Consider the following 11,762-nt stretch of genomic DNA (forward strand, 5'->3'; position numbering starts at 1 on the left):
CAACTGTGTGGATAGGAAATGTACCTTCAAAAGTTAAAATGTCAGGGGCTTGGTCCCATGTTATGGTGCTATCCAGGGGAGATGGGTCTTTGATGCATCTCGTTCCTGGCCCCTTCCTGTCCGCAGGGAAACAGGAAGGTCCCGGACATGTGTTGTAACACTCTAAGTGTAAAGCCCCAGAGACTATAAACCAGGTAAGTCCTGCCCCTGTCTCTGTCAGATATTTTGGCCCAGTAGGGAAAAGTCATTTATCTATTCTGCACTGAAGCAGCTCATTCAAATAAGGAAGACAGGCAAACGAGTACGTAACCCAGCACAAAAACATAAACATGTGCAGATGATACAGAGGAAGGCTTCCTGGAGGGGACAAAATCAAAATTAGGGTAGGAAGGATCAACAGCCATTTACAGACAGGGTACACAAACAGGCAAGGGAAGAGTATTCAACTCAACAAGAATTTCAGATGGGGAAAAAGGGAGTGATCCGTGTGTAAAGAGAGGGAACAGTGTAGAGCAGTCAGTGTGCACAGGGTCCAGGAGCATCGCAGTGAAGCCACTGAGCAGACAATGCGCCCCGTGCTCAGGAAGCTCACCATAGATGCTCAGGAGTGGCCCCCTGGAGCTGGCGTCACTTGAAACACAGGTGCAGAAAAGGAAAAGCACGATACATCACATTTGTGGATTTACCTGCTGTGACAGCGTTCCCTGACAAGTCCAGCTGAAGAAAAAGAGTGTTTACCTGGACTCACACTTCCCAGGTACAATCCGTGGTGGGTGTAAAGGCAGGAGCCTGAGGCAGCTGGTTACATTGTATCCACAGCCAGGAAGCAGATGGAGACAGATGCTGATGCTCTGTCCCTTCTGCCTCTCTCCCTCTCTTTCACACACTCACTCACTCTCACACACACACTCAGGGTGGAGAGATGTTAAGAGCACTGACTACTTGTGATGGTTTGAATGTTTGGCCCAGGGAGTAGCACTGTTAGGGGGTGTGGCCTTGTTGGAGTAGGTGTGTCACTGTAGGTGTGGGCTTTAAGACCCTCATCCTAGCTGCCTGGAAGCCAGTCTTCTCCTAGTGGCCTTCAGATGAAGATCTAGAACTCTCAGCGACTCCTGCACCATGCCTGCCTGGATGCTGCCATGTTCCCACCTTGATAACAATGGACTGAACCTCTGAACCTGTAAGCCAGCCCCAATTAATTGTAGCCCTTATAAGAGTTGCCTTGGTCACAGCAATAAAACCCAAACTAAGACATCGCTTGTCCAGAGGACCCAGGTTCAATTCCCTGCCACCCTCTACTGGCCTCTGTGGGCACCAGGCCCACAAACGCCCACAGACATAAAATAACAACCTTTGAGAAGAATATATTCTCTTGTAGAACTGTTCAGTCTTTTGCTAATATACTGCATTTTCAAAGCATCTGCACTACTAAAAACCGGGCAGCGGCTACTTGAGTTACCCAGAAATAAGTGTTTAAGGGAGTAAAAGGCACAAGTCCCCCATCCCCCCAGCCAAGCCCCCTTGGAGAAGCAGCCTATGTAATTAAGCAAAAAGTGTCTGTACAAATCACGGGGAAATGGATAGAGCACCCTTTGAAAATAGTCCCATTCACAGCTTCTCTTAGGGGTGCTAAGCACCCCTGGCCTGAGTGCATCGGTGAGTTCGGGCCCAGAAGGCTCTTGGCTCAGCCACACTTACGTTCCTTGCCCAGGAAGAAGGAATAGAAGCAGAGGTGGTTGATACTAAGGTACAGCCAGCCCTGGCGGGGCACCCTGCCCTTCCAGCAGCAGCATGAGTAGTAGGTGACCAGCTTCTCCGCCTCGGGGAAGTTGAACCTGGCCTCGAACTTCACCAGAGCTTCTCGGAACTTCTCGGGCTCCTCCTCCTGCTCTGCCAGTCTGCTGCTGGTCTCCTCCGCGATCAGAGCCTGAGGACAGAAAGACACTTACCCAGCCAGCCAGACAACAGTTAGACTGAAGGGGAAGGAGGACAGCAAGCGGAAGGACAGATGGGCGATAGCGAGAGAGGACAAACTGACCCGAAAGATGGAAGAACCCAACCTTGTTTGGGAGACTTTGAGTTAAACATTAAATACTTTCAAAACATCTTCCTTGTCAGGTTCAAAATGTTGATAAAGGGCCATCAAGATGGCTCAGTGAGTGAAGGTGCTTGCAGCCAAGCCTGAGGATCTGAGTTTGATCCCTAGTACCACCTCCTGCACACACATTCCCCCAACATACACCATTTGAAAGCTAGCAAATTGACTTAATTTTACAAATTTCTCCTGACATTATGAACCATAAGATAATGATTAAGATTTTTAGGGGCTGTTTCATATGAAACGCATGCCCAGTTTGCTGTTGTCCCGGAAGGCTTCTCATTAGGCATGTAGAGCTTCAACAGAGGCCAGGTGCTTTAGTGCCTGTGCAGAGGTGCCGTGGAGGATGAAATTGGGTGATGGTTGGGGAAGCAGCCAAATGTCCAGACTTGACAGGAAAGCATCCTTCATATTTGGTCATCAAAAGGGGCGGAGGGTGTGGGGGGGGGTGTCCACTTTATCCCTCAGACTCCTCCATCATCAGCCTGGCCTCCTGGGGACTAGACTACCCTGGCTTGTGGTTGTCGTTGTTGTTGCTGCTGCTGCTGTTGTCTTTGACAGCATCTTCTACATCTCCTACATCTGACTCACTCTGTAGCCCATGCCAGCCTCTCCCTTGGGACCCTCCTGCCTCAGCCTCCCCAGTGCTGAGATTACAGAAGTGAGCCTCCACACCTGGCAAAGAGACATGCTTTATAAAGTAGTGAGCGCCAAAGCATGGAGAATCTAAGTTTGTCAGCCCCAAACATGCTGCTTTGGCATAGGGCTTGTTCTGAGCTGAAGACTCTGACCTCTCCATCTACCTAAAGATTGCCAAGGAGCTCCCAGTACAAGGGCAGCCTGTCCTGGCCGTATGAAAGCGTGACCAGCAGGGACGGAGAGGGGAAGGGCCAGTCAGAAGTAAACAGAGGCTACTTTTTACCAAGTGAATTCCCTTTGTTTTATGTAACTTGACAGAAAATGTAGCCAAAGTGTTAAAAAAATAAAACATTTAGCCAAAGTGAAAGGGAAGGAACAGGCAGGTGGGGAGAAGCATTAAAGCCCAGCCTACCTTCACCTTCCCTTTGACAAAGCTGGCGATGTCATCTTTGTTGTCAAAGACTGACAGGGTGTGCAGCAGGTTCTGCTCCAGCCAGTCCCAGTGCCGGTTGATTTCCTCCAACGTTGCACCTGGATTTGGACAGACAGACACACATCAGGCAAAGAAGGAACTGCTAAAACGTGAACTCAGTTTCCAACTCCTGCCATGCATGACCCTATGTGTACTTTACATTATGGGCATCAGTCTGCTGTAGAAGAGGCCCCCTTTATTAAAACAGAGTCCCCTCCTGCCTCTGGGCACCTGCAGGCACTGATCCTATAGCCACAAGGCAGCCCCAGGGACTGGGAGGGTCACCCTTTGGTGTGCTGTGGCCTCTTGCCTGCTTTGGCAATGTCCACCTCTTCTCTGCCTCTACTCGGGGTGACAGAGTTGTTGGTAATTGCACAGATATCCTAACACAGAACACACCCCAGAGAGCAGACTCACTGCCAACAGGCTTATACAGTGTAGCCTGTGCTCTGAAAAGCCAAGTTCACTGTGGAAGAGCCTGTTGTAAAGTCCTGTTGACCATACAAGAATGTCACCACTTGGGAGCAGCAGAGCTTGACCCAGCCAGGGCAGCCTCAGAAAACATCTGTCTACAGATGTTTTGGGCCATTTACAGCAGCAGCCCTCAAATATCTAGAGTTCTTACAGTGCATGTTATCTTAAAATAAAGCACACACACACAAGCATTACATCATAGGCAATCTGCCAGTTAATTTTTTTTAGAAGGCAATTGAAATGCTCACTATACTACCAAAGTGCTAAGTGCCACCGCTAACTAAGGCATAGTCATGTCCACTGTCTCCGTTTCTTCTCAAGGAACCCTCTATTCATCTGTACCGGGTGACGGACACTGGACATGGGGACCATGTCCAGCCTCTTGTGAGAGCAGATGCCCTTCCTGCACACAGGTACAGTCCCTGACCAGAAGTTTTCTCAGTCTCCATTTCAAAATGGGACAAGATTAAACCCAGAGAAACTAAAGCTACCGGGCCATAGTTCAATGTCACCCAGAGACAAGTGGGAGGCCAAGAGAGTCACCAGAGTCATTAGCCATCCCAAAGCAGGCGGGTTTCACTTAAAAGTGTGTTTCTTTTCTCTCCATGTTACTTGCACACCCAAGTGTAAATGCACACAAAAAATATTTGAAATAGGCACTACTGTCTCTCTTCTGAGACCTCTAATCTGAAAGGACCAAGTCTGAATCGTAGCCATGCTGTCACAGCATAAAAGCTGCACCAGCCTGGCGGCTCAGAACCTGCAGACGCTCTTCTCACACACGTTTTAAAATACAGCGCTAAAAACATGTAGGCTGTGGGTAAGTGGACTTCATGCGTAGGCCGTGGTTCCCATCCCTCACAATACTGTATCCATACAAGTATTCCATCAGCCAAAAGAATCACTTCCATTGCATGCAATAAAATAGTGGAGGGTTCAGCCTGGGCTTGTGATTCAGGTCCGTGGAAATAAAGACTCTGTTAAATTAGGCTGCTGTTCTCTGTGGGCAGACAGGGCAGGAATAGGAAAGTGCCTAAGAGACTATTTCGGTCAGGAAAATCGAGAGCTAAGTAATACAAAGTACCCAGGCCTCGGTATCTCCCAGACAAGCATACCTGTGTCCTTGCTGACTCCACCACTGTCCCCGCCACATGGCTCTCTGCCCAGTGCCTCTCTTCACAGGCATGACCCATGACCTTCACTTCCCTCCTGCTGCACCTCCCAGGTGGGTCTTAGCAGGAGTCAGTCCTGGAGTGAGAGCCTCTTCCTGCACAGCTCTCCAGACAGGGAAAGCTCATTTGAAAACAAAATCAAGCCACCCAAGGCCAGCCTCCACATGCCTATCTGTCTCTGTGTCTGCTTTCTCTCTCTCTCTTCTGACCTGAACCCAGGACAGAGCATCTACTTGGCCCCTCAGCTGACTGTGGCACACCAGGGGCTGACACTTTTCAGGTGGTTTTCCTGCCTCTTACCCATGCATCCCTTCCCTCCAGTGACCATGTACTTCACGGTAACACAGACAGCACCTTGCAAAAGCTAGTTCTACCACAGTCCATGAGCGCACACAGAACTGGAAAGGGCAGGCCTTTATTTGCCATCATAATAAAACCAACCAGGTCATTATGCAAACAAAAGGAGGCTAGATAGAAGAGGACTCAGTCTCTATTAGTTTTCAGTACTCAGTTATGGTTCTTCAGATATACTTCCTCATTTGTAAAAACAAAACAGGGAAGAGGGAAGGAGGGGGAGAGGGAGAGGGCGAGGGGGAGGGAGAGGAGAGGGAGGGAGAGAGGGGAGCGACTGACCTGTAAAGAAGACAGAAGAGGTAAATGGAAGTACAAATATTTGTCCTGGGTCACATTTCAAATGAAGGGCAAACCAACCTTGCCAAGCACCCTGGGGTCTTCGCTCAGAAGCAAGACTCCTTAATGCACATGCTGGCTATGGCAGCACTCAGAAAGAGCTGTCTGCACTCAGCAGGAGCTCAGACTCTCTTTGAAATCCCTTCTTCCTTCACGATCCTTTCCAGATGCCTGGATGCTGGTGATGTTTTATTTGTTTTAAATATTGAATCATGCACATACATATGTATGTAAATCGTATATATTTTCAATTATGTATGGTGTGGGCTGGGGTATTGTACAATGAGTGCAGTTGACTTTGGAGCACAGAAGGAGGTGTTTGAACCCCTAAAGCTGAAGCTACAGACAGCTGGCCCCCACCCCCACCCCAGCATGATAGCTGGGAGCCACAATCAGGTCCTATGCAAGAGCACTGCTTGCTCTCAACTGCTGAGCCACCTCTCTATCTCCTGGGATACATTAGCCTACCATCAGGGCCACCAGGACCAATGACTTAACTACTAACACCTTCAACTGACCAGTTAGATACCATGAATAAAACCAACCTTAATCAAGTCTCAATCCCAATATATCACTGTGGAATTAAGACTTGAGGCAGGGGCTGTACAGATAGCCCAGTGGTTAAGAGCACTGGGCTGTTCTTCCAGAGGACCTGGTTCAATTCCTGGCACCCACAGGATGGCTTACAACTGCCTGTAACCCCAGTCTCAAGGGATATGACTCCCTCTTCCAACCTCTGTGGCCCCCAGGCACATATGTGGCACACAGCCCTAAATGCAAGTCCAGCACAACACTCATACACTGTAAATAAAATAGATTTTTTTAAAAAATGACTTGAGACAGAGGATGTGGAGGCACATGCCTTGAATCCCAGCACTCTGGAGGCAGAGGCAGGAAGAGCTCTGTGAGTTCGAGATAAACCTGATCTACATATGAGTTCCAGGACAGCCAGGGCTACATATAGAAACCATGTCTCAAAACAAACAAACAAACAAACAAACAAAAACAAAGCAAAAAAGCTCGAGTTTCACTGTTATAAAATGCTTCTATACAATGCTCATAACAAGGAAAAAACACAACTAAAAAGAAAATTAATATGCAGAACCTATCTATCTCAGGGCCATAGGCAATGGAACCCCAGCTGCCCTGCACGCCTCTCCCAGCAAAGACAATCAACAGGAGGAACTTTTCCACCCCAGGGTCTATTTCCTTCAAAAGTTGCCAAGTGGCAGGGAAGCTCTCCAAACTGAATTTCCTCTGCAGAGACGCCTCAGGGCAGGCTTCACAAATACACCAGAACAAGGCGAGCTGAGTTACTGTGCCTCCTTGACCCTGGAAGCCTGAGAACCAAAGTCACCTCAGTGCATGTCACCTCGGTGCGTGTCACATGGCACCATCCTGAGCCATACTGTCGCAGTGGTTCCCACAGATTCAAAGGAGTCCCCCTGACACCATCTTGAAAAATAAAAAACAATTCAAAACGGACTGTGCACCTCCCAGTAAGAGCAACGATTGAATCGGAATGTGAGTTTTACACACACATAAATAACATTTCTGTCTCCCAGTCACATTCAGTTTGAAAGTCACCGCGTTGCACCATACTGTTGAGAAAGCTAAAGAGAAAATAAGTCTGCCATCTGTTGTTGAGGCCAGAGGGGTAAAGGACGGACAGGCATGTCCAACCTGTGTAACTGCGGTCTTCACTAACAAGTTCACACTTTAGAGCCGTGCAATGAGAGGCCACCGAGTTGGCTCAGTGGGTACAGGAGCTTGCTGCCAAGCCTAACAACGTTAGTCCCTGGAGTCCATGTCATGGAAGGAGAGAACCATACCGTTCCCTACACCCTGGAACAAGAGTGCACCTGGACAGATACATTTTTTAAAAATGTAATTGATCGGGAGGCAGAGGCAGGCAGATTTCTGAGTTCAAGGCCAGCCTGGTCTACAAAGTGAGTTCCAGGATAGCCAGGACTACACAGAAAAACCCTGTCTCGAAAAACCCAAAAAGAAAAAAAAAAATGTAATTGAGTTATCAGCAAAAAGTTACCAAAACAAACAAGCAAAAAACAAAACAAAAAACCCGCTCAGTGTTTTAAGTTCATAATTATGTATGGCCATGTTCCTAGACCTCATAGTCATGCCATCCTGGTCTATCCTTCCAACACAACAGAGACCTGCTGTCAGCGCTTGAATGGATCTTCCTCAAATTCATATGATGGCACACATATGCCAAGACTATATATCTTAAATAGTTTTTCAAGACCAATTAGGTTAGTAAGGGTATAGAATAGGGCCGCCGACCCAACAGACCAGCGTTATAAGACACCAGAGATGTCTGTCCGCCAAAGAAAGACCATGGGAGGATCCAGTGAGAAGGTTAACATCTGCAAGCCAAGGAGAAGGCCCCACCGGAAATAACCCAGTTGTATAACCATGGATGCTCAGCCTCTGGAACTGAAAGAAAAGAAAGTTCTCTCGTTTAAGCCTCAGTCAAGTTGATGAGATTTTGTTACAGCAGCTGGAACAGACTAAACTGTAACTGTGGATGGTAACAGTGGCAACTGACCACATTATGCCGAGCTACTAAATCCTCTCAATTTGCAGAAATAGACTTTTCCATTTTCCAAGGAAACTAAAAGTCCAGTGTGAAAATCAGGCTTAGAGATTCAGTGTTAGAAACCTAATCAAAGACCAGAAACCAGGCAACGGAGGGCCTGGGAACAAGCAGTCTGCATGGGGACAGGCAGAGACAGCTGGCTGGGGCCATTTTAAATGCCTTGCAGATGTTACACGCTTAGTAAGGCATGCTGTATCTTCAAACTCACTCCCTACAAATGTCACAAGGCAGGTATTTTCTAGACACAAAGTAAAAAAGAAAGAAGCCAATCCATAGCCCATGCGTGTGACTCTGGAGGCCTCTGTCTTCTGGGACATCCCAGCAGCTGAGGATAGCGATTCTCCCCAGCTTTCCTCTAGGGGGGCATCAACATGAAATATAACAGGCATCTCATTGTTCACCTCCAGCTTCTGCACAGACACAGCCATAAATAACTGGGCCTAAGCTTTGGTTTTTAAAAAAGTAACTGTTTCCCTCTACATAATAAACACTTGACTGGATTCAGTATTTTTTTCCAGCCTCCTAAATGCTAGTGTACTATGAAATGGGTACTCTGTGTTCATAGTTCAGATCTGATCCTATGAGCTAGCAAAATGTTTCTCTGTTTGCCACATAGTAATATCTACTGTGGATTGCAGAGGGGCTAGAAAGGTGTGGCAGGCATGGGGCAGCTTCTCTCCTATAACTCACTGTGAATTCTAATGCAGAATGACACAGACACACTGCACATGGGGTAACGGACTTTCAGAAACGTAGAGTGCCTGTGTAGCATGCTTGGAGCCCTGGGCTCAGTCCCCAGCACCATCGGAATATGTTGCACACCTGTATTGACAGCACTTGGGAGGCAGAAGCAGGAGGATCAGAAGTTGAACACAGCTAACTCGTTCTAGTTTGGTTGCTGCAATAAAACACGGACCAAAATCAATTTGGGGGAAAATGGTTTATTTGGCTTTTTTCAGGTCATCGAGGGCAGCCAAGGCAGGAGCCTGGAGGCAGGAGCTGAAGCAGAGACTGCAGGCTTGCTTCCACTGGCTTGCTCAGGCCCGCCTGCCTAGGGGAGATACCATTCACACTAGGCTAGGCCCTTCAAAGCGATGAACAATTAAGGAAATGTCTCATAGACATGCTCACAAATGGCCGTTCTGATAGAGGACAGTCTGATGGCAGCCAGTCTGATGGAGGTTAACTGAGCTGAGCTTCCATCTTCCCCAGTGCCTCTGGGTTATGTGAAGGTGACAGATGAAGCTGACTGTGTTGGCTACACGGGACATCACGGTCAGCCTGAGCTATAAGTGACTTGTCTTTTAAAAAAAAAAAGTGTTGTAAAAATTCAAAAGCCCTAACAAATAAATACCAAATAAGAGGACACTGGTGGACCAAAAGAAACGAACACTTCTTTTTGAAAAACCCAGATTCTGAAAGCAGACACTCCCAGACCTAATCTATAAGCCAAAGCAATTATCCTCACGAGACCATCATTATGAGCTGCTGGATTTTTTTTCTGTTTTAATAAATCTCTAAATATAAGTTAAGATTGCTTCCCTCAGAAGAAATCAATCATTAAAAATATTACAATCGAGAGAGATGGCTCAGGGGTTGAGAGCAGTGGCTCTTCCAGAGGTTTAATTCCCGGCACCCACATGGTGGCTCACAACCGGCTTCAGTGGAACTTGATGCCTTCTTCTGGCATGCAGGCGTACACGCATACACATAAATAAATCCTTAAAATATTTATAATACGTGAAAGCAGACTAAACAGATACAGTCACTGAAACAACAGATATGCTGGGTGGAATCAAATATGGGAGCTGGGCATGGTGGCGCACGCCTTTAATCCCAGTTTTTGGGAGGCAGGTGGATCTCTGAGTTTGAGGCCAGTCTGTCCTACAAAGTGAGTCCCAAGACAGCCAGGGCTACACAGAGAAACCCTGTCTTAAAGGAGGAATGGAAGGAAGGGGAGGGAGGGAGACTAGAATGTGGAGCTCATAGTTGAGGAAAGAAAGAGCAGACAAGAGCAGTTCCTTCAGGTGCCCGACTTCATCTAATACTGATATGAAAAGGATGTGGGGAGGGGGAGGGGTGGGACTGTCTGAGTAGAGAGGACTTATGAAGAGCAAGCACACTGGCAAGCTACAAAGCACGCAGGAAGCCCAAGACTGAGTCCATATGACACCAGCAGGTCCCAGTTAACTTCTGTTTCAGGGATAACACTACAGTGACATGTGACCAATCTTTGAAAGATACTTGAATTTAATACAGGGTAGAATATTAACAACTTCTGGGATCTTCTAGGATTTTCTTTTCCTTTTTTCTTTTTCTTTTTTCTTTCTTTTTTTTTTTTTATGATTACACTGTAGCTGTCCTCAGATGCACCACAAGAGGGCATCAGATCCCATTACAGATGGCTGTAAGCTACCATGTGGTTGCTGGGAATTGAACTCAGGACCTCTGGAAGAGCACTCAGTGAGTGCTCTTAACCATTGAGCCATCTCTCTAGACCCCTAGGGTTTTCTCTAAACTACTTCAGGGTAAGAAAAAGTCTTTAGAGACAAATGAAGCAAGCCAGGCACCCCTAATCCTGATGAGGTACCCACAGGACATTATCACAGTCCTCAGGGGTTTCTACTGTTTCAGAGTCTTTACTGGGCTTGGAGAGGCGGCTCAGTGATCAGGAGCATTTAGAGCTCTTGCAGAGGACCCAGGTTCAGTTTCCAGCTCCCACATGGCAGCGTACAACCATCTGTGACTCCAGTTCCAAGGGAGCTGCTGCCTCTTCTGGTCTCCAAGGGCTACTGCACATGTGCGTGCACACACACACATGTACACACATACACATACACACACACAAAGTAAAATAAATATTTTTAAAAGCCATATATATATATATATATATATATATATATAGAGAGAGAGAGAGAGAGAGAGAGGGGACCACTGTAAACTTGATCAAAAATGTATAGCTGGGGAGGTCATGGGCCTAGGGGTGACCTTACTACTGTTGTTTAGTTAAATAGACAGAATCAAACGGCCTTATAAGAGTCTGTTTACACCTATAGACAAACACTACTCCAGCTTCCTGAGAGGAGAGTCTCTGTGCGGTGAACAACAGTGGATGCAGAGACCTGTGGCTGCTCAACATGATTGGGACTGTGTGCTCGGTGCATGCTCAGCCCTGAACATTTACACCACAAGCCTCCACAGCTCAGGGAATGCCACTGAAGAGTGCTTTAAAGTGCGAGCCAGGAGCCAGGAGCCAGGACTGGGCAGCGAAATGCTCCTTTCTGGGTGTGGCGACCACTGCAATCATGAACTCACGACAGCTGTGGGTGCCTGCACTCGACCTGTGCAACGCTGTTCTGTCAATGGTTAGTTAATGGGGAAGGGGCTCACAGGACCCTACTTCTCCGTGCTGAATCACGGTCTGCCCAAAGATTCTGGGAGAGAGAGAGTCCCTGTCTACAGTTGAGTTCCCCTGGTGACTCCAGCAAGCTCCAGTGAATACCCAAACACATGGTCACACAGCCAATCAGCAAACTGCAATAACTGAACACATGGTCACACAGCCAATCAGCAAACTGCAATAACTGAACACATGGTCAC

General features: G+C 47.4%; 1 protein-coding gene across 2 annotated transcripts in view; it reads right to left on the reverse strand.

The window, feature by feature from the left end:
- Positions 1 to 11,762, reverse strand: part of Tbc1d8 (TBC1 domain family member 8) — a 109,302-nt gene that overhangs the window by 33,706 nt on the left and 63,834 nt on the right. For both annotated transcript variants that reach the window (XM_029476619.1, XM_021185175.2), the window contains exons 3-4: positions 3,150 to 3,268; positions 1,699 to 1,927 (exon numbers count right to left, since the gene is read on the reverse strand). In XM_029476619.1, coding sequence (XP_029332479.1) covers positions 1,699 to 1,927; positions 3,150 to 3,268 — 348 coding nt within the window. The remainder of the gene's footprint in view (positions 1 to 1,698; positions 1,928 to 3,149; positions 3,269 to 11,762) is intronic.

The sequence above is a fragment of the Mus caroli genome, chromosome 1 (assembly GCF_900094665.2).
Source record: "Mus caroli chromosome 1, CAROLI_EIJ_v1.1, whole genome shotgun sequence".
Lineage (NCBI taxonomy): Eukaryota > Metazoa > Chordata > Mammalia > Rodentia > Muridae > Mus > Mus caroli.